The sequence below is a fragment of the Amyelois transitella genome, chromosome 13, assembly GCF_032362555.1.
Source record: "Amyelois transitella isolate CPQ chromosome 13, ilAmyTran1.1, whole genome shotgun sequence".
In the NCBI taxonomy this organism is placed as follows: domain Eukaryota; kingdom Metazoa; phylum Arthropoda; class Insecta; order Lepidoptera; family Pyralidae; genus Amyelois; species Amyelois transitella.
This window is the reverse complement of record NC_083516.1, coordinates 8,920,248-8,945,032: the sequence shown is the minus strand read 5'-3', so window position 1 is coordinate 8,945,032 and position 24,785 is coordinate 8,920,248. Positions and strand designations below refer to the sequence as shown.

The window sequence follows — 24,785 nt, the reverse complement described above, 5'->3', positions numbered from 1 at the left end:
AGGACTGTGAGGTCCGTCTTTTCCTTCTTGGCGACGGTGTTGGCCGGGCAGAGGAGGGCGTTGGCGACGGAGAGCAGCGCGTGCGCGGGGTGCCCGCCGGGCGCCAGGTGCGGCGTGCCGGAGCGCGCGGCGGGCGCGGGGCCGGGCGCGGGGGAGGGCGAGGGGCAGGGGGCGCGCGCCCCCGCCGCGCGCTAGCACGCCGACGACGTGCCCGACCAGCCCGTCAGCGGCACGCGCAGGGGCGGCGGCGGCGCCTGCGCCTTGCTCGCTGTCACCACAAACAGATACATCACTAACATGGCATATAAAAGATACTCGACACCATGTAATATTTTTGTCGAGTTGGTAAATTAATGAAATCTTGTATCGGATCGAACAAAAGTGGTAAGTACAGGACATAATCAGTTCCTCAATAGAGCACAGTTACGCTAAAATATTTTTAAAGTATGTATGTATCTTTTAGTACATTGCTCAACTGACATAGTTAGGTGCCTGATAACAGTAACATAGATTTATTCGATCTGACCTTTAGTTAAAAATTAATGAGTATTTACAAGATTATGATCATTTAGCTTGAAAGCGCAATGTTTTTATTTCGATCTAGCCCTAATTATGTTTATTAATCTGGTAGTATTGTTACAGATTTTAAAAAAATCCTTATATGTAACCTACAAGTATCGCTAAGATATAGAAGATCAAAGTGTTTTAATGCGAGGTTAGTCTGGAGCGTGCATGCTGCGTGCCATATGACATAAGCATGCAATGATTATGCTAGTTGGGTGCATTTTTATATCAACTGCAAGGTAACTGCTTTTATAAAGATGGCTCTGAATATTTATTTATGTTAATACATAAATAACACATACATCTTTGTAATCAAAGAAACCAGTTGAAAATAAGAATATATTTAAATTTTTATGGAACTAAAAAAACACAATGACTAAGTGTATGTTCCTGTGTAGGCAGAACCTTGACAGTTTATATATGGATACGGAAATGAAAATTACTACAGGGCATTTATAAACTTGCACGTATATGAATCCATCAAACAAATATATATAAACCCTGTCATATTTTAGTAAAAATGGCATGCATAATGTAACAAAATACACTTACCCACGATAACATGCGATCGTACGCAGTTCAGTCTTATTTAGAACCACCTTTTTCTAAATTACTATAAGTTGATAAAATAATTCGTTTTAAATATCAAAATTAAATTTAATTACCCTTCAAAGCATAGACGTCACGAATAAGCTGACAAATGTAATAAATAAATAGGTTAAACAATGAAATACTGGACAACTGGTCAATAATAATTACTCTTTTATTAATAAAAAATAATAATATATATATTAAGCTTCGTACACATCACTATCACAATACCTGTTTCTTCAACATAAGCGTGTGACGCGCTTCACTAAATGCCTTAGAACGCGTGATAAAGAAAATATACCAAAAGCCAGATAAGGTGCCAAAAGTATATAAGTAGTTGTCATATCGCTCCTATACTTATATAATCGTTCCACAGAAATGTAAATTTTCTAAACAAGATACCAACTGGAATGTACCCTAGCAAATTTTTTTTCACACATCTTATCTGACAGATAGGCATAAAAACTGCAAATAAAAAACCTTACCGTCAAAACTGCAAATCTTTTTTATTTCAAGCGGCAAATTAAGCCATTTAGTGAAAGCATAATGTAATGTGAAATATTCGATAACAAGCCGTCACTTAACATTGAATTCTGCAGTAAATGGCACCTCACTATATTAAATGATCACAACGAGAGTTCCATCGAAGAATAAATACGTCAAAATCTGTCTTATGTTGCGTTTAGAGGCATTACGCGTATCAAATCCGTTGGGCAAAAATACAGGGAATAATAGAAAGATAAACTTACAGGTTACTAAAGACAAGTTGTCATAAAAAATAAATGTAATACTTTACATAAGAAAAAGCATATTTGATACGTGTAAAGTCGCCTACAATTTATATTAACTAAACTAAAATAGATACTAGGTATTACAGTAATGACTCAACATTAAACATTTAACATTCCGTTCAATCTAAACTAACAATATAATTAGCGAAGAATAATTGGAAATAAATAAAGTACAAAATAGAGAATTTGGTTTTAGATGACTGAATTGGAATGATTTGTTATGGTTCAAATTGCTTCGAGAATGGTTTTTTTATGTGACCAGCCAATGGGACGTGTAAATGAATGCAGTGTGGTAGTGAACAAATGCGGAAACACTTTGCTATGAATAAAGTTTCAAGTATTTTGTTTACCTGGAATTAATTTATTTCTCCGTAAATGCAATATGTTCCCCACAAATTAGTGTATTTAAAAAAACCAATAGAAGAACTATCAATGGAGAGCATTACCTCAAATTGATATTGTTTTATATATATATATATATATTGTATAAAAACACCTACCCAATACGATTTATTTTCAGCTAAAGCGGATATGTATGAAATCAACCTGTAATACTGATTGGCCGATTTCTGTGACCTTATTTCCAAAGAATTTTAAGGCCACAATAAGGCAAGCAAATAAAATATGTATAAAGAATACTGGACTATTAAATAACCTGATGTGGGTATGTATTGAAATATTAAATTAAAACATTTATCTCAAAATCTATTCAGTCTAAAATTAAGGACACTTGAGATATGAAGACATTTTCAACATGCATTCATGCACCGAATATAGAAATAAAAATCAATCATCTAACTACACAATAGTTCCCAGTGAACAACTTAATTTTGGTTCATACAGTACTCTACCTACGCACTACAAAATACTTAAATATTATGCCATTTTTCTTGACTTGTACCTATTGCACTTACACATAAAGCTAAAAGGTATATAATACTATATTTAATGAATATATGACTACTCGAGAGCATATGTGCGTTGCTCTTCTATACATCGAAGCTAATTACAATACGAAAATCAACTTATTTTAAATAAATCGCTACTTTCAGTCGAAATAATATCCACTAAGTAAATTTTAAAATACATTTCTATTTCGAAACTTGATAAGAATTCGTCTATGACGAATTTTATAAGACACTTTGTGAGAAATATAAGGTAAGTATATCATTATGGTAGCACGTCTACACATCGATATACAAGATTATTTTAACAATAAACAAAAGTTCTATGCACAAGTTGATTTAAGCTAAAATAGCATTTTCTTCCAGTTGAGATATTTTAATAGTATTCATTTAGTAAAATTAGATGTCGCCTTTAATTAACTGGTTATTTTTTTATATATATAATATAAATCACTAAAGCAGCTGTGACCAACTTTCGTACAAACATTGTTTACGTGTGCGCGATACTATGTAGGTAAAAATAAGTTTTTGTACGTATATGCCTAAAAAAATATATTTCAATTACATTTGCCTCGGTATAGGTGTTGGTCAGTTTGGTTCTTGGTAAAATAAAAATGTTGATCACTTTTCAAATTTGATTAAATTTACACAGTATCGCGCACACTTTCTTAATACCAGCAGGCCTTATTCACGAGCGTTACAATATGGCCATATCTTTCCTCTCTTTATTTATTTTAAACTTTATTGAACAAAATAAATGTGTAAAAGGACCTTAATGCATAGCATTCTCTACCAGTTTACTGTAATGCCACTTGTCACGCAGATATACCTGCGCAAATTTTAATTTTTGCGCGCGGCGCGAAAACATTTGCACCGTTAAGCCTATTAGCGCGCGTTATTAAAACCCGCGATCTAAGCTGTATACTATTATAAGCGAGATAGCATTTGTATTTGGATTTCAAATTTAATGCATTTATAATAAGGTCGTTATTATATTGAATTTTCGTTCGTTTTGAATTGGAGTATAATACGGATGGGCCTTAAAAAATTGTTAACACTAAACCACTTGACCAATATTATCGAGAGGAAAGATAAGACATACATAAAATCCCCCCCGATTCTTTTACCGATTCCTACTTACCAGCGACGGAGGTGCTGCTGTACCCCTTAGTGATCCTGAGGAAGGGGTCCGGCGGCGGGAACCGGGCGGGCGGGTGGAACAGCTCCGCGAACCGCGCCTCCAGCTCCAGCCGCCCCGACATGGACGAGCCGCGCGCGGGCGGCGCGGGGGCCGCCTCCTCGCCGTTCATGCTTTGGATACTCTGCAAATATTAATCCAGAGGTCTAACACTTAGGTAGTTCTACCACCAAGATTCGACTGAAGATTAGAACCGGGATTTATCTTGAGAGTAAATATCCACGTGTAAAACTATACAGGGTGACATTTAAAACAACTGCATCCTTTTTAACATAGACTATACCCATGCTTCTGAGCTGTTTGAGCCTATTTTTATTTAAATTAAACCTCATCATTTTCACATTTAAAAAACCCTCAAAAACTACGTCACACGCTTTATTAAAGACCAATACTACAAAAAGAAATTAAAACAAAACATGTAAATAAATGTCTGAAAAATAAATTATTTTTCTAGTATCAAGATCAAGTAAAGTACAGAGTTGTCGAGATCGCTCAGCTGAATGAATTGTGCCGTTGACCTCTGAATCTTACGCTATTTAGGATCGTGGATTTTGATATTTTTATTTTTTTTCGTACTTTCTGAAATATGAACCGATATTTTTCTTTTAACGTTTTTAAATATCCTTTGGATGAGTACACTTAACAGTTAAATTTATGCAGTTGAATTAAAAGCCACCCTGTATAAAGAAACTAAACTATTTACGATCGTTGACATCTCTCTCGATCTATTAGGTTACTTCACGATGCGGAGAGCGACGGCTCTTCTGTCACTCCGATGTCAACTACAACAAGATGGTAATGACACTATGTTTGTAGTGATGATAGAAGTCGTCGCTCCGATGCACTACAACAAGATGGTGTTATGGTGATGGTGTGACAGTTATGTTTGAAGTAACTCACGTTCTGCCTGTGGTGCGGCGGAGGCGGCGGCGGCGCGGCCAGCGATTGGTTGCGCGCGGGCGGCGGGGGGGGCGGCGGCGGCGCGCCCGGAGGAGGGGGAGGGGGCGCGCCCGGCGGAGGGGGAGGGGGGGACACGCCCGGTGGACGCAGGCCACGCGGCGCGCGGAGGGTGCCTGGGAACAATGAAAAAATAAGTGATTCCAACAAGAGGTAAATGGCTTGAGTATTCCTCACCCTCATTTTCACTTAAAAGCTTTCACATTAACCTATTTTGGCCTTAATTGAACCAATTCAAGTATCATATTTAAAATATCGCCACACCTAAAAACTATGGAAACTTAGACGGTTGGTAGCAATGAATGATGTTACCACCATATCATTCACTGTTTAAATTTTTATTAACACCAACACAAAGTCAACAAGAAAGTAAAAAATCAAACTGACCGAAATGACTTGCGGGTACTTTTGTGCCGATGGGAGGATGCACAGGCGTCGGCGGCAGATTACCGCGCGACGTCATACCGCCCGGCTGGGGGGAGGGCGGGGACACGGGAGGCGATCTGGAAATACATTAGAATAGCCCAGGTAATGAAGTATTATGTTGCCAACACAAATTTATTTATCTCCTCGAGTCGTATTTAATAACTATAATTCTTTTCACTCATTTCGGTAGTTGCTGCACCTATTTATTTATATATATTGTTTATTTATTGTATTTTTATGAATGTTTTTTATAATTATTTTATTTTATATTTTGTGTAGGTATAAATATATTTTGTTTGACCCCACATAAAGTTCCCTGTCAGAGCCAATGGTTGATTGGTAGAATAATGCTTCTAGCATTAAGTCCGCCAATTGTATTTTATGCAATGAAGTTTAAATAAATACATTTATATACAATTCTTAGTAATTCTACGAGTAAAGTCACACGATACCTACCGGCCTACAATTCCCCTTCAAATTTAAATTCAGTCTGAATTCTTCATCTAAAGAATGCCCAAAAAAATATGGAAACTAACTATCATACATACATACATACATAAAATCACGCCTCTTTCCCGGAGGGGTAGGCAGAGACTAACTATCAATTTGTATAAAACCGTGCCTTGTCGAAAGAAGAAAGATGTGAAAAATTTAGGGCACTGTAAGATTTTTTTTATGCCTAGTACATTAAAATATAAACTGACAAAAGTGTTATTTATGAATCTTAATCATTATTTATTAGGGATACAACGAAAATCAGTTTATTATCGTCGAGTTCAACATTATTCAAAACATTTATATACTTACTAACAACAAATGCAGCTGTTCGATTTTTTCTATACATACACATTATACATACATATAATCACGTCTTCATCCCTTTCAGGTTGGACAGGGCCACAGTCTTAAAAGACTTATAGGCAACGTTCAGCTGTTTGGCTTATTTTATCTTAATCTGTTCATTTTATCACTGCGTCATAATCGCGATAGTACCTATCACACGTTTGAGACAATTAGTACAACTTATAGAAAAACTCTATCATATCGCATTCCCTTTGCATTCCCAACTTTTTAATTCAAATCTCGATGTTCGTATCTCTTGGCGATGATCCAAAACCTAAAGTTTATCGTCCCAGAAGTGCACAGTTAATATGACGTGCAAACATTTAACGAAGATTGTACTATCTATATATATAGTCTGCCTGTCAAATTGCATCGTTTATGGACATCGTGCTTACCTGGGCAATTTGGACTTTACAAAGCGGAATTGAGGTAACTTCTGCGCTGGTCATTAATATTATTTACCAGGATAAAGCCTCACTTACCTTGGCACCCTCATGCTCTGCGTCCTGGAGGCTACCTTCCCGTTTATCATGAGTTTCTTCAACGGCGGCGAAGGTTTCTCAGTGACTGGCGACGCGGCCAACGCTGGGGGCTTCGGAGCCAAGTTGGGCTTTCCGTAGCTGAGTCGAGGCCGCTCCGAAAGGTCCGAGGCGGATAGTGACGGCGCCGGAGTGGGGGTGGGGGGCGCGGAGGATAGTGACGTCATACTGCCACCTGAAAGGAGTTCAGAGGATTTTTGAAACTTTATTTATCACTTTACTTTTTTTTTATACATTTAATACTTTTATTTTTTTTAATACTTATACGAATATAGTTAAAGAGTTAGAACTTTAGAGTTTAGAGTTTACTAAAGAAAATGTGCCCGAATATTTAAGTCATTTTACACTTACAAAAAACCCATGAGCGGATTACCCTTGAAGTTCGAATTGGCATACTTTAAAATGGATTATGTAAAGAACCGTAGTTTAAAATACCCGATTTATATATGAAGTTTAGACTAAAATTTATCTGAATGCAATATGCTCTTTTTACAGACTGAAAATACCATTAGACACACGTAAGATCTAATTTTAAAATCCACCTATAATTGTTCGCACCACACGCATTGCATATTTAAGTTTTAACATACAGATTTAGTAACAAGTTCTCCTACCGAAATGACAATATGGGAATCCAAAATAACACATTAGTTAACAGGACAAACACTAAATAAACTTTTTGGAATCAACCACAAAAATTCGCTAACAAAACGATCGACAATGTGCTTCGTTCGCTAAAAACTGGCGAAACTGCAGAGCTAGGTCAATTAGCAACCTGATGATGGTGTAATTAGGATGTTTTAATTATATTTGGAAAGAGTAAAAGTATTAGCTTTAGAAAGAGTAAAAGTAGAAAATTTGCAAGATATGGATGTAGGTAAGAAGTATATTAATAGACTGAAGGATGAATTTGAAGATTTAGATGAAATGAGCGATATTGAAGATGGATGGAAGGAATTTAAAGAAAGAATTGTGAAAGTAGCTGTTGAAGTGTGTGGTGTAAGTAGAAGAAGGAAAGGAAAAAATCACAAAAATGCGTGGATGAGTAAAGATGTGCAAGAACTTGTGCGATTAAAGAAGAAAGCATGGCTGGATTTGTTAGCAGCAAAAGCTAACTTAAGAATGCAAGAGGTTATAGATGAAGATGTGAATGAAGCACGTAAGGAATATAAGAAAATGAAAGATTTGGTTAAGAAAGCTGTGATTAGAAAGAAAGAAGAGTATAAAGAGGATTTTGATAAAAGGCTATCAGAAGACTTTCAGTCAAATCTGAAAGTATTCTGGAAATCCGTAAGGTCAGCCCGAGGAAATACTATAACCAGAGAGCTGACTAGGATCAGATGCCAGGATGGTAGCGTTGTGAAAGGAGAAGAATGTGTACTAAAGATATGGAAGGACTATTTTGAAAGTTTATTTGAAAAAAAGGAAGGAAATAAGAAAGATTTCTGCTATAGCGAAGAAAAAGAGAATGAGATGGAAGGCGAAATTGAAATGTTCGAAATTGTGGAAGCACTTAAGAGTATGAAAGCGGGAAAGGCTGCTGGGTGTGATAGAGTGTCGGTCGAGATGCTTAAAGCAGGAAAAGGCGTAGTAGCTAGTCAGTTGTACTGCCTTTTCAATTTGTGTTGGAGAAGCGGCCGAGTACCAAAAGATTGGTGTAAGGCTGTTATCGTGCCACTTTACAAAGGAAAAGGGTCACAGCTGGACTGCAAAAATTATCGTGGTATAAGCCTGCTTAGCGTCGTCGGCAAATTGTATGCTAAGGTATTGATTAATAGAGTCAGGAATGAAACTGATGACAAAATATGGGATGCTCAAGCGGGATTTCGAAAGGGAATGGGATGTACTGATCAGGTCTTTTCCTTGCGGTGCATAGCCGAAAAGTTTTTGGCCAAGAGTCAAAAAGTCTATTGCACATTCGTAGATCTGGAAAAGGCCTATGACAGAGTTGAGAGGAATGAATTGTGGTCAGCACTTTCTATGCATGGGGTGAGCAGTCTCTTAATACGAGCACTGAAATCCTTATATGAGGATTCGAGTGCTTGTGTCAGGATAAACGGAGCGCACACTGAGTGGTTTAAGATTGAGAAAGGCGTTAGGCAAGGATGTGTTGCGTCACCGTGGCTGTTCAACCTATTTATGGATAGCTGTTTGACAGATTTGAAAGAGTCTAAAAGTGGATTAAGGATGAATGAGTTACTCGTCAAATGTCTGCTCTATGCCGACGATCAGGTTATACTGGCGTCATCAGCGGAGGAGTTACAGGAGATGGTAAACTGTATGCATGAAGCTTTAAAAGAGAAAGGAATGAAAGTGAACGTAAGTAAAACTAAAACACTGGTTTTTGAAATGGAGAAAGAAATGACAGCATGTAATATTTTGATTGGAGGAGAAAAAGTGGAGCAAGTGAAAGAGTTTGTATATCTAGGATCAAAGTTTACATCAGATGGCAAGTATGATAGTGATATTGAAAGGAGAGTGAACGCGGGGAACATGGTGAATGGAGCTTTGCATGCCTTTATGAGCAGTCAGAAACTATCCAAAAAGGCTCGACTGGCTGTGCACAGGGGCGTGTTGGTCCCGACATTAATGTATGGGAGTGAAAGTTGGGTATGGCAAAAGAAGCATGAAAGCAGAATAAATTCAGTGGAAATGAGAGCGTTAAGGAGTATGATGGGTGTGAAATTGAGTGACAGGATAAGGAACAGCGTGATAAGGGAATGTTGTGATGTGAAAGAAGATGTAGTTACAGGAATAGAAAAGGGTATGTTAAGATGGTTCGGTCATGTGGAGAGGATGAATGAAAGCAGGTTGACTAAGCAGATATACAAGGAGAGTGTGGAGGGAAAGGTCGGAGTGGGAAGACCTAGACGAACGTATCTTGATCAAATTAAGGACGTCCTGGTAAAGGGTCAGGTCAAAAGTACCCGAAACCGCCGAGCTTGTATGAAGAGAGTTATGAATGTGGACGAAGCGAAAGAAGTATGCAGAGATCGTGGCAAGTGGAAAGAGGTAGTCTCTGCCTACCCCTCCGGGAAAGAGGCGTGATTTTATGTATGTATGTATGTATGTTTAATTATATCAAAGCCTTCTGTTACAAAACATCGTTGAAAACCATCCAAAAATTAAACGTATAGAAGATTAATACTTGCTTATTTAAAATATATATGTATATAATTCCGACACCTTAAGAGGTAGAATATGTGTTCACAGAAACTGTACCTAAATACTTAAGACCTACATTGTAACCATATTCAAGAAATAAATGATTATGATTAAAAATCTGTATAAATAATGCAAATAATGTATCGCGTGGATATACATATTTGCTTAATATTTGGTTGGTCTTTTCTCATTTGAATCATAGTGTTTGGCACCTTCCTAGGGTTGCGTCCTTGGATCTCTAAAGAAGAACCCTGGGTCTGCCTGTGATGTGATATGAAGCATCTCCCTTCTGACCTCCGCAACCACGCCGAGGAACCTGTTAGTTCATGGTTTCACATCCAGTTGCCTCAATGTGCAAGATCTCTCACGTAATGTTCCCTCACTTAAACAGATGGAAATCACACTAATTTAACTTTTAGTCTTTAAAATTGCTCCATTTTAACCATAAATGAATCTATATCTTAAAATTTTATATTTAGCGTAAATAAAGGTACGTACACATTTTATGACGTTTGTCCAGGGCGTGTCACAGAGATAACTGTGGCGTGAAGAAAACCTTAATACACTTGACTGGTCAGGCAGCCTTCATTTGATACAATAATCTATACCTATCTTTATTTATAGATGCACTAGCTTTTGCCTGCACTTCCGCTCGTGGAATAGATAAAACTCTTTATTACACCATAAGAGTAAAACATATAAAACAACATAAAACAGACAGAGATGGTACAAAGGCGGACTTATCGCTAATGCAATCTCTTCCAGTCAACCTTTGGGTGTATGTAAACCAAACAGAAGATTGGCGTTGGCGCAGAGCAAGATAAAAAGATTTTCTTTGTTTTCACAAATACCACGGCAACAGTACTAATTTCGGTGATAAATTATTGTACGCGCCTCCACCAGAGCGAAGTGGAAGTCATTGAGGGAGGCCTTTGTTCACCAGTGGAGATTCTACATCGGAAATGTTGATGATCATATCAGAATGTGACTCACCAAGCGCCCCCTGGCCGGCAGAGTGTAAGGAGCTCTTGTTTCTATGCAGCGTGCTGACCACATGCTGCGGTATCGCTTGCTCAGATTGCTGCTGGTGTAAGCTGGTGATGCGATCGGATATCGAACCACCGGTCAACACCGAGTCTGATGAGCTCTGAAAATAAATAAGAGTCTTTCTTGACTTTCTTAAACATAATTGTAACAGAGTTATGATTGAATGTGATGATAGAAAGGTCTCCGTCGGGTCAATTAGGGATATAAAATTTAGTACAATTGAAAATTTTACAAAGCTATTTTCTAGCTTCGTAACCCATCGCGTAGTCGAGACCCTTAGGTCTATCTACCCCGTAGGTATAGGATAGACTTGATTTTATGTAATTTTGGCCAGTAAAATTATTCAATTGTTTTTCGTTTTGGAAGGAATTTCGGGAATAAGAAGTTAAAATACTATACCTACCTACTAGTTACATTCTCTGAGAATTATCACTTGATAATGAATCTGATACAGAATATAGATGTAGTAGTATATATAAACTAAGTTATAACGTCTCGTAAAATAAAAGATAAACAAACAAATGAATTAAGACAAAAAAAAATTTTACCGTAGTAAATTTATTTATTTACGTACAACAGGTAACATTATTTCTATTTATTATTTTATTTCATTCCTGATAGTAGTCCCGGCTCGAAAAGTTATTACTTTACATGATTTCCTTAGTGTGAATCATGAATATAGCAATTAAATAACTCTGTCACAAACAAACCAGTTTTCATTTGATTTGTCCTGTAAATGAGTCATCTTATGAGTCAAATGGTCGTATAAACTAAGTTATGTGTCAAGTTATTCTAAGTAATATATTATGTATTCTGTGGTAATAGGACCTTTATATGATAATACGTGAATCACACATGAACAAGTGAACAGTAAGACAACAAGAGGTCACTAGGTAAACCCATGAATTACTCATATACTGATAGCTGACTATTTATATGCACCATAAGAAATGAAAAACACAGGTTATGAGGTACAAAGGCGGACTTATCGCTAAAGCAATCATTTCCAGTCAACGTTAGGGTGGGAGGAAACTAAAGAATAGAAAGTCGATTGGCGCAGTACGTATACAATAAAATACAAAGCATAAATATATATAACATAAACAAATAACTCACAATATATATCTACAAATTAAATACATAATTATGGCAATCTACAAATAATGTACATGATATAATAAAAATTAGGAAAGTGTTGAAAGATTGTGAGACTTGACCAGATCTTTGAAACTGCTAATACACTGAGCTTTTCTTATATAAGCCGGAAGAGCATTCCACATCACAAAACATCGCGATGAAACCTGAACATTCAGGGAACTGGGTGTGTAACAATCAACGAATCACCATGATATAATATTAAGCAAGGTTCCCAAGCAATTTCAATACCATCATTTAGCTATACAGCTGAGCTTCGCCTTCCAGACATGATTGTTGTCGCTGTCTACCGAGTAAGGGATATAAACGTGATTATGTGTATGTATGTGCCTAAAAAATTGCGGAGGTAAGACGGGAGTCACTTCGTGTAAAATCCTGACTTTGCCCACTCCGGGTTCCTGGCGGTCCCCGGGAGAGTATTAATTTCTAACTATGTATTACTAAATAATTAGCTAACTTTTACGCGGGGCTTTGCTCTTGATTTAACGACTACCTAAGACACTTAATACGTAGTAGTGCCCAATTCCAGCGAAAATGTTGAGTGGTTCCGTCATTAGGTTCGATAGGCATATGTGGGTCACCTAGTTAGTATTAAATGCTAAACTTATTTATTTATTTAAAACTTTATTGAGCCTTAAAGGACAATTTAATAGTTATACCATTCTCTACCAGTCAGGACTCTAACCGATTCGACCATACCGACGCTATATTCTTGTATTGTAGGCTATTAGAAAACAATAAAAGGAAATGATATCCCAAGACACGCAGAGAAAATTATCAGTGGCATTGCACACAATTTAGACACCACCCCACACAGGATATAGAACCTAAAACTCTCAGATGTATTAACAACTACACGTGACCTGAGCTCATCAACAAACAAGACTCAACCATGATTTTCAACACGATACCTATCAATGCTATTAGATATTAACATAGTCCGACCTCGTCGCTAATTATGTCATAGTGTTTAACCTTATTAAAGCAGGTATCCATTGTTCTGTGAACACCGCCGAGGCAGAATGAATTGGCCGTAAACTGATTGCTGCCACCACTTGGCTTATTCTGGTTAAGCGAACATTTGATACTGCTGTATGAGTTCAGAAAACATCAACTAAATTGTTGTATTGTTATGTAAAGATATAAATGATAAATTATACTTATAATAAGCAAGTGCCTAAGTGGTTCATCTTTGAGAAATAAAATAGGTATAAGAACAGACCTTATGTGAAATTTGACTGATTGGCCCAGTAGACCGATGGTTCCTGTTAAGCAGCACCTTTTTACTGTAATTTTAATCAGATAGGACGAATAGAAAATGAATAAAATAAAGTCTACTCGTTTAATAAAGAATGAAAGTTGAACAAAATTCTACTTTATAGACGTTGCGCATCCCGGAGATGTTAAATTTTAGGGTCTACTTATTTGCCGAGTGCTTATAATTTGTGTGGATTCTCTATATCAAGTACCTATACACTAAATGTCGTACTGTTAATGGCAAAAAAAAGACTAACTAAGACCAGCTGAACCAGAACCTACTGAATATGACATTAAATAACATAGACACTTAAGAATATTTTTTCGGATATTCCCACGAAAAAACGTAGCCACGGACAACAGTAGCCACTTCATAACAAACTGGGATAAAAATAACAGCTGTTAACATAACGTAAGTAAAGGAGCTGCGAGATGAGTCATGATCATTGATATTCAGCATACGACGAGTTGTGATGTGACTAACACAACGCCGTATCATTGCACGACCAAATAAAACTTGCGAAACCTTCGTGTTATCGCTGTTTGTGTAAAAGATAGCTGTTTTTTATGTGTAATTATAGTCAGCAGGCTGATACGGATATTAAGGGGTGTGGTGCACTCTGGGGGTCGAGACTGCTAAAATAAAGTGACCAATACATATTATAGTCACCTCTATATCCCTTGCGGGGTAGACAGAGCCAACAATCTTCACAAGACTGATAGGCGACGTTCAGCTGTTTGTTTGTTTAAATCATAGGAAAGAGATGGGAGATTGGGATTTTTTTGAGTTTTTAATATTAATAAAAAAACTCAAATTTATCTTGCAATATTTAATTACGAACACCGGACAGGTGAAGCATACAAAATAATCATGTTAATATAAAAAAGGCCGTCTCTCGCAGTTCTTACTCAAAACTTGTTTATCAAGTAACGAGACGAGTAAATGTCATGTCTCAAGTGCAATTGAAACCTTGGCAATGCGTTTTCTCTGTACTTTATTACTGTTTATTGCGTTGGAGCGAAACAAATAATATGCGAGGCGGAGCGAATCTATTGACCGATTGACAATGATTCAATCAATGAATATACAATCGACCACCAAGGTGTTATAGTTGGTTTATTACCATTGTCGGTTGGTTGGTTTATTATACACTAGCGACCCGCCCCGGCTTTGCATGGGTGCAAAATTCGGAAATAATTATACATAAAAACCTTCCTCTTGAATCACTCTACCTGTTACAAAAAACCGCATCAAAATCCGTTGCGTAATTTTAAAGATTTAAGCATACAGACAAACAGACTAAAATAGCGACTTTGTTTTATACTATGTAGTGATAGTTATTAGGTACATTTTCTTAACTTAATAGTCAAGAAAAGTTGAAGTCATAAACTGACTCTGCTTCGCATATTCGGAAGGCTAGTATAGCCAAAGATAGTGTTATGGACATAAGATAATAATTTTATAACTAAGTTCTTTGTATTTCGGGAATCTCATTGTGTGTATATATTCATACTGAAAATTGCATATAGGCACCAAAACCTAATTCAAATTGGTTGCTCGATACTCAGATTACCCGGCCTCCGATTTTTAATATTTCCTTAATTGGCAAATCATTCAGCAGCAGCTCCTGACTTTGGAGCCGATGCCGTACAACCCACCCAGTATTTTTTACGATATAGTACGTACGTAACCTATTTTGGGTTGCCGGTCAAAATGAAATTACTTTGCCACGCTACACCAGTGAACGTATAAGTATATTATGTATGTCACGGGCGTCCCAGTTATCCAGTTGATTGTTTTACAGGACATCCGTAGCCTCCCCTCACACCGAAGTGAACTGAATTACTTTATAGCGAACCGAAATTCCTTGACTGACAAAATGAACAGATGTGACACACACTAAATTAAAATTATGTTTGTAAGTGAACTAATTATTGCATACTTTGTACGTACATATATAGCCTATAACACCCACAGATAAAAAAGTAAAAAAGGGTAAAACCTTAAAAGGTACAACCTTTTAAGGTTTTACCCTTTTTTACTGATTGCTGCAATTTTCCGAAGATTTAGGCCTTACAAACTAACAATCATAATAACAAACTTAACCTTTTCATCTATTAGATTAGAAAGATACAGAATAAATATGTATAGTTTAAATATTGATATAAACAATATATTTTATTATCACCATACTGAAAAAAGAGGCGTCCTTTGGAAAAATATGAAGTTTAATAATTAAAAGCATTTTCTAAAATGTATTTACCTAATTTTATTTCTTTCTGATAATAGTGTTTTCTCGCGGTAACATTTTGGCATAAAAGATCAACATTATATGAATTTTATCATTTAGGTTGTTCAAAAAATTACCCTGTTATGAATACGTAGTTGTTTCAACATTTTTCATAAAAAAATAAAGAGACTGTTCATTGGAAAACATAAAAAATTAAAGAAAATGGCAAGAAAGAGAAAATCAACATTAAGTACCTATACATAATCAAGACGATATGAGATAAGAGCTATCGACATACATATGTTATGAGGTATCAGTTGAAACTTCGATAAATAACAAAACTAGCGCCGATAATAATAATTAGCGGTAACATTAAATTAATTAATCACAGCTGCTCTAGACATTAGATACAAATCATTATAATCATAACGTATGTATATATATATATGATGATGTAAAAATATGATCTCTCTGAGGTACATAACCAAATAAAATCTCACATGATTCTTAATATTTTATGAATCTTTTGCATACAAAAAAGGTGCTACAAAATGGCTGACTGATTTATCTATCAACGCTAAACGCACAGCAAAAATATTTCTCTGAAATTGGGATTAAAGATAGTATAGGTAATGACGTAGTCGTCCGATAAGAAACTTTATTTGCAAATCGGAATCCAAGCCCCGGGCAAAAGCTAGTCAATAATGTAAAAAATCAAATAGCAAGAGTTATGTCCAAGTCAATAAGATGCAAAATATGTAAATTTATGGTGGTTATGAATGGAACATTTTATTACAGAATTATTTATCTTTCTCTTTATATTCTAAACAAGATACGAGAATAATTTATCAATACGTGTAACGATTTACTACGTTTTTGGTTAACTTTTTTATTTTAATTTATTGTGCATGAATGTCGAATCGATAAGATGACCGATTAAATGCGTGAGGGACATAAAGGCACTGGTTCAAATCCTATCTCGGCCAGACATATGTACCAATCACTCTTTAATAAAGTAAGAAGAATTTAAAACAAATTCTTATTACTTCTTCTTAATTAAAAAAGTTAATGTAAATGTTTTTCTTTCATAATGTAACTTTCTCTTAATATCAAAAACAACACACGTAATTAAATTAAACTGTTAGATTTTTACTACACTTTTCCAACTAGACCGACCCCGATAAATTTTAATGAAAGTAGTCCAAGTTCCCATAACACTGAGCTTCAATTTGAAAGGAATTCAGTTTATTGGATAACGTGATCACAACATAAGACTCTGACTAGATAAGATACTGCTTGGTCGTTGATAATGAAATGTATAAAGATTATTTCAGTTTACGATCTAGCATTTCTGAATATTAGTAGTTACATCAATCTTTTTTCTTTGTCGTTACTTTTTCCCACTCTTTGGGGTTCCATTTCCACGTGGGGTCTGCTCAGTATGTTAGTTTTTCCCAATAACTGCTTGATAATATGGTACTTTTCAAGTACTATACAATACATAAAAAGCTTCTTCCCTACTAGGACTTAAAATTTGACCCTATGAGATAGGTTTCTTATATGGTCTAGGGGTGCACTAAGTATATTTCCCGATATTCCCACGGGAACGGGCATTGACGAGATTTGATGATAACATATTATTGAGAAAGTACATACGCATTATAATCACATCTGAAAAGAAAACTACGTTCAGCTGTACGGTTCATGATGGAATTGAAATGTTAATAGTGACAGGTTGCTAGCACATAGCCTATAAGAGGAATCGCAAGAGTAATTAAAACAAAAGACATCAAAGTATTTAACAATAACATTAACAAGCGCAAGTGTTGTTAACGAGTACCATACAAGAAAGCTACACGGCTACAACGTATACAAAAACACAAAAAAGAGATAAGCTATATTAGAAAAACTTACTCTATAAATCGTACTTGACTCCATTATTTATGAAACTAAAAATCGGGCCAAAATATGTATGTGCATCGTAAATCGATATTATCGAATATGATAAGTGCTGATTCGACTGATTGCACTTATAAAGAATAATTTATTATGTGAACGCATTTCGTGATACGCTTTATCTTTTGTAGCAACAGTAATTGGATATGCTTATTTTCTCTCATACCAGTCTGCTTTTTAGCATTCGTTTAGTGCTAACTTCCAAGCTGGTCTGGTAGTAATGAAAAATAAATCAATGTCTGCCAGCCAATCAAATTGGAAAGGCATAAACTTGGAATTTTTCTTTTACGCGACGGATACCTATCTCTGTTCCACTAAAATCTAAATTCAACATTGAATCTTAATTCCATTATTAAGCCATCCACAGAAGAATGTGTAAGTAATGAGTGCTTTTAGACTTTTCGACGCTGTTGGCTCTGTCTGCCCCGTAAGAGAAAAAAAAAACGTGATTATATATGTACATTATACTTATTATTATTATACGTGTGTGTATAGCATTCAGCATGAAACTTCATAAGCGAACCAAACTGCTGGCAGACGCTAGTTATATAAAATACATATATGTTACGTAAAGTTGCAGATGAGTGGACGAGACATTAAACAGCCATAAAAATATATATTGACACAGCATTGTGTTGTGTCAAAGTATACAGAGAAAGTTCTGTTGACTAGCTGCCGCACGTGACTTCCTCCAGCCCGGACTCTACAGCCAACAGCCGTGCTTAGCAATGCAAAGTGCAGCCAATTTTAATTTCGCATTGAATTATGTCAAACAACATCTACGTATAATTTAATAAAAAGTAATATCTAAGGGCAAACACTGAGTCCGAAGTTATAATAAATAATTGTTGAATTCAGCATAAATTTACTTTTAATGGTCTTATCAGTATCGTTATTGCAAAAAAATGGCTCACTTTGTCTTGGGAAAAAAATACACGAATTAAAAATTTAAATGTAAAACAATAATATTAAAGTTATTTATATTCTGATACAAAAACAATAAACCAAATTATAATAAAGCAAAATCTAACAATAGGAGGAAATTTATTGTAAAACAAATACTGTACCAACCCAGTACAAACGCAACTAAGTAAATATTCTTCCTTCTGGCTATAGTCCCGGTTGCATCATCACCACTCTGGAGAGGAGCCGGGGGTATGCCTTTGACCATGGATCCTGGACTGTCAGTCAGGTTTTAACAAGAAGCGGTAAACCCAAATCGTATTGGATCGAATATCCAGTTGCCTGAATGTGCACGATGTTTTCCCTCACCGGTAAGAGTAATAAGGTAAGAGCATCGGTTAGTATTCAAACTAATGTACATAACTTCAAAAATAGTCATTAATACATGGCCGAGATGGGATTCGAACTTGTGCCTTTTTGCGCCACACTTATTTCGATCTGTAAGATGGTAAGATGATGATCTGTAAGATGCCCATCTTACCGATTGGACCACCGAAACTCTATATCTAAATAATAGACGCTCGCAAATAATTATTTTTTCTATTCCAATAAATTATTCACATACAATTTAGCCAACTACTTATCCCTAATATAGCTGCGTAAAATGTTTCAGTGATAAAGCGAAGTAAACAGTGATATCGCACGCTAAATGATAAAGAGGATTTTCATACATTACATCAGTACTTAAAATATAATGCAAGACAATTTTAATTGCGGAAAGGTCATATATATTTTTAAAATGTAGGTTTATAAATATAATATATATGACTTTTCCGCAATTAAAATACGCCCTCATACAGGATAAAGACATTATGTATTTAAAAACAAAAATATTTGTTTGTTTGTTTATTTTTTGTTTATTGCATAGAAATATAGGTAAAATAACATATTGGTGCCGTGTGGTCCCTGACAATGGAAACGGTTCAATAGAAGAAAGAATAGGAGCACTCCATGGATGTCGTAAAAGGCGACTCAGGGGTAGGATTATAAACTTGGTATTCTTCTTTTACGCGATGGGCTAGCAACCTGTCACTGTTTGATTCTCAATTCTATCATTAAGCAGCTGGGCGTGGCCTTTCGGTATTTTGATGTCTGTTGGCTTTGTCTACCCCACAAGGGATATAGACGTGTTTATATGTATATATGTCCTAGCTGGTTCCCCTTTGAAACGAAGCCGAATCGGACCTTAAGAGCGATCTAATCTTCTTGAGAAAATTCTTGTGACTAATCACAATACTTGAAAATAGCGAATTCTACCCCGCTGTCTACCCCGAAGGGGATAAAATCATGGTACCTAATGTATGTCAGTTTATAAAAAGAGAGAAACTAAACCTAGCGTTCTTGGATCATGGCAACACATTCTGAATAAGCTGGTTTCATAAGAGACTTTGATGACAAATAACTCTTAAGTCACAGAATGATCGACATTTAGTAAGTGACAGTTTTTTTTTAATTCAGTATGTGTTTCAGTGTCGTGATTATATTGTTTAGATAAATTTGAGCACATCGTTATAAAATAGACTAATGAAGAAACTCTGACCTTATAAAATAAACTCATGATGAATATAAAATACTAATTAATATTCGAACTAGTAAAATTCCATCGAAGGACGCCACCCGACGCGAATTTCACTATAGGCGTAACGATTACATCGTATTCTCTAATAAATTATGCGCATCTCAAATGCATGCACATTTATTTACATTCTGATTCATTTGACTTCCGTGTTTCCGGTAAAATAGAGTTGGTCCACTCAATCTCTTTCTGCGGATGTGGTATGAAGCAACAGAGGGATTAAAGTGTTGAAAAGTTCGCATTTTTAATACTTATTCCTAAGGAATAAAGTTTAAAAAAATTCCTAATCATTCTTTACCGCTTTAAAAAAAAAGGTGGTTTTCAGTTTGACCTGTATATATGGATGTTTCTCCGCGATATCTCGCGTTTCGCTGAACCGATTTTGATGCGGTTTTCAGGTAACTGTTTGTTACACTAAGAAGAAGCTTTAGGAAACTAACCAACTTCAAAAAAGTAGAATATCAATTCGATGCGTTTCTATTTAAGTCATACAAAAAGTACTTAATGAAATAATCTTTTTCGTAAAAAAATTTTAAACATCTTTTTACTTGAAAATGCAAAGACAAGATAAATAAATTGAAATCGCTTGTATTCTGGGGATCACACTTTTCAAAAAGGACGAAAATTTAGGAGGAGATAAAGCATTTTCGGCAGCGTATTTGTTTCAAATCAATGAACTCGTTATTTTTTTAAAACCCGAAAACCGCGGCGGGTGAGGTAACACTCAAATAAACATGTTGCCATATTCGGAACGCGCACAGGGGCGGCGCAGGCGCACACGAGATCCACACTTGCGCTATCGTCCCCACTAAGAATATTTTTACCATTTACAAACAAACCACGTGGGATGGACTTATTTTACCATTTACGAAATGCTAGCTAATTTTAGCATAAAAAATCATTCAACAGGTTTTATAAGTATTTTTTTAATGTTAAGTCATGAATGAAAAACTTACATTTATTAACGTTGATAAACATATTGTTTTAAGGGTGTGTACGAGATATCAAAATTATCGCAATAGAATGGAATTTTTGGGGTATTTTATTTGGCTCTATCTACCCGCCAGGGATATTGACGTGATTATATGAACGAATGAATCTACTGTAAACTTCCATGGTAGCCTAGTAGCGACGAAAAAACATTATCTAGGTACCAGTTAAATCAAATCGATCAAGGTTTACGAGCTTACGATTGTATAATATGGATGGCCTAACAACCCATACAGCTGAAAGTGACCCTCAGGTGTCTGTTACAGACTTATTACCTTAGGGGGTTTAAAGATGTTCTTTTAGAGACTGATGAGTCTCCAAAAATACTTTACGATTAGATGTAACCTGAATGGGATAAAGACGTGATATACATTATGTATGTAGAATGCTAATAATATGGACTCACCAAAGGCATCGGTGACTTCTGCACGGGCGGCTGCGGCGGCGGCCCCCTTGTCCTTATATCACTTGGCTGTCGTTTAACCGGGGGCCTGGCGGGAGGTTCCCTGGAGGGAGGTTCCCTGGCCGCCATGGCTTCAGACAACGCCGCTGAGAGACTGCTGACATTGCCCGGCGGAGCTGGTGGGATACCAGGCCTGAACCTCTCTGGGGAGAACTTGTGAGGTTGCGGCGGTTGTGGGGGCTGCTGCGGCGGGGGGTAGCGGGGCGCGTCGCTTTTCACCCCGTTTGGCGTGGTGCCTGGTAAAATGGATAGTTGTTAGTTACTGTGGTCATGTCGCATGTGCATCACGCATGCCGTGTGGTTGCCGGCACCAATAAAAAAAAAGAATAGGACCACTCCATCTCGTTCCCATGGATGTCGTAAAAGGCGACTAAGGAATAGGCTTATAAACTTGGGATTCTTCTTTGAGGCGATGGGCTAGCAACCTGTCACTATTTTAATCTCAATTCTATCATTTAGCCAAACAGCTGAACGTGGCCTATCAGTCTTTTCAAGACTGTTGGCTCTGTCTACCCCGTAAGGGATAAAGACGTGATCATATGTATGTATGTACTGTGATCATTCTCCTGGCGTTAGTGCGGTTGCACCATCAAATCTCTAGAAAGGAGAGTGAGGTCTGCTGTGACGATCGAGATGCTGGATTAGGTAAGTCAAGTTTTTACATGAAGCAACTTCTGTCTAACTGCAATAACATTTCGAAGGGAACCTTATACATATTGGCTCATGGTAACACTCAGTTGCATGTTTACTCAAGATGGTTTTCCTCACCATAAGATGCTTGAAAAAAAATTATGAAACAAAAACTTAAGAAAAATCAAAAATTTGTGAGGCCAATGTAGAATTTGAACATTTGCATCATGATTTTTAATTTGAATACCATGTACTGCTGCTTGTTTAGAAACTACTTACTTAGTATATTTTATTAAGTAAAAGGATCTAAGAATCCACATAGATAAAGCTAGCCCAAAATTTAGTATCATAGTGGTGAGAGATAATACTAATTATACTATTTAATATGGTTATTTTAAGTAATTTCTTAGAATGTAGACTACAAGTATAAAAATTTTCTTAGAATGTAGACTACAAGTATAAAAATGACATAGTTATAAGATTTGGCTAAAGACCCAGAGCTTTGATGACAAAAGCAGATAGTGCAAATAATATGTGGAGAAAATTTAAGTGTAGAAAAGAAGTCTTCTTTCCTGTTTCTCAATTTTTCACAATCTTTCATTTCATCCACATTCATAACTCTCTTCATTCAAGCTTTTGGTTTCTGGTAATATTGACCTTACTTTTTCCAGAACCCTGATTTGATCAAAATATGTATGTTTGTCTAGCATTACCACTCAAACTTTCTCATTCGCAACTACCCTTGTATACTTGCTTAGTTAGACCTGGTTTCATCATCCTCCTCCTCTTAAAGAGATAATTAATTATAATAAACTGACAGACTGATCTTACTATTTAGTTATAATAAGAAAAAAGTTTGTAATGATCTTTGGCATTAAAAACATTGCTTCATTTCTTTATAGTTTTTCTCATATCCCAACCTATACCAGTGTTCTATTATGGTAAAGTAGACCGTTTTTGGACAAGATTACCAAATATATGAATGCAAAATTATTTAACTATTTTCATTCATTCATATAATCACGTCTATATCCCTTGTGGGGCAGACAGAGCCAGTAGTCTTGAAAGACTGACAGGACATCTTCAACTGTTAGGCTTAACAATAGAATTGAGATTCAAATAGTAACAGGTTGCTCCTCCATCACCTATAAGAAGAATCCTAAGTTTATAAGCCCATCCTTTAGTTGACTGTTACAACTTCCATGGGAAAGAGATGGAGTGTTATTATTATTTTATATTGGTGCAGGGAACGACAAAGCACATTTACCTATTTTATAAGTAAAATTGAAACTCATTCTTAGTGATTCATTATGAAAAATACCTTATTTTAAAGTACCTCATTTATATAACTCATTTATAGTCTATAATAATATGTATTTATGAAAATAATTGCAACCCAGCCCAGTTAACATTTTTTAAGGATTGATAAGTACATGTTTGAATTATGAATATCAAACCTGTCAATTTCCCAGTGGGCCTCAACTTTGGCATCCCCCCTGCAAACAGTCCTCCAAGTCCCGGCGGCCCACCACCACCATTCAGCATGGGAGCTGCACTCCGCACACCATTTCCAACTGCTGAACCACTGTTTGACACATTTGACACCTTCCCTGGTATATATGGTCCACTTTTATCCACAGTAACAGTCTTTTTTAATTTCGCACCCTGTCTTATATCTTTTAACAAGGCACCACGATTATCTGACGAAGATGTTTTCGAATTTCCACTAAAAACCGGAGGAGGCGGTGGTCCTGGCGGCGGGGGAGGCCCTGGAGGTGGAGGCGGCTTAGGACCCATTGTTATAGGCTTTATGAACGGTCTACACTGCTACCAAGGGCCATAGGATGCAAATTAATGAACTAAATCACTTTTACGGCAATATGTGTACACGATAATTGAACGCACTACGACCCTTAGAACCTTCACTGAGAGCCTTCGCGTTTACACTGGCACGTGATGACAACATACAGCGTTCGATACGTCACGCCGATTCGTACTAATTTACTCAAAATACTGAAGAACCTTGCCCCAAAAGATTAATCATTGTAGGAAGTACGTAGGCACTAGAAACGATTGTTACTGCTATCACCTCATTATTGACATTGTGACTATCGTCAACCTCTGACAATTAGCACAGGTGATTGTTTCTAGATGTGAAATGTTTCTTAAAAATAAGTAAATTCACAGATTTCAACAACTAAAAACTCCTAAAGAAAGCTTGATTATCAACTAACGAAGAACGAAATGAAATAATTGTGAGACAAATATGGCCGACTATCAGCTGTCACACTGACAAATAATGTCAACGATCTGTCAACGTGACAATTTTTAGTGTTTACAGAAATCTTTTAAATTTTATACCTTGTATTTTGCTCCTTAGTAGTTCAGGTTTCTAAAAGTCGAAAATTTGATCACCCAGGTGGCCAAAGTGACCTCATTGACTATTTTGTACATTTTCTTGTACGATCACAAAGTTGAAAACAAAAGCTCAGTTATATTTTTAGCAAAATATCTATTTTAAACAAAATTAAGAAATAA

General features: G+C 36.3%; 1 protein-coding gene across 1 annotated transcript; it reads right to left on the bottom strand.

The window, feature by feature from the left end:
• Positions 1-127: 127 nt before the first annotated feature.
• Positions 128-24,542, bottom strand: LOC106139009 (WAS/WASL-interacting protein family member 3). The gene is made up of 8 exons (XM_013340341.2): positions 23,705-24,542; positions 21,561-21,853; positions 10,973-11,126; positions 6,758-6,989; positions 5,394-5,509; positions 4,950-5,122; positions 3,993-4,173; positions 128-268 (listed from the first exon to the last, which is right to left on the bottom strand). Exons 1-8 carry the CDS (start codon positions 24,042-24,044, stop codon positions 192-194), a joined length of 1,566 nt encoding a protein of 521 aa, XP_013195795.2. The 5' UTR covers positions 24,045-24,542; the 3' UTR covers positions 128-191.
• Between the last annotated feature and the right edge of the window lie 243 nt (positions 24,543-24,785).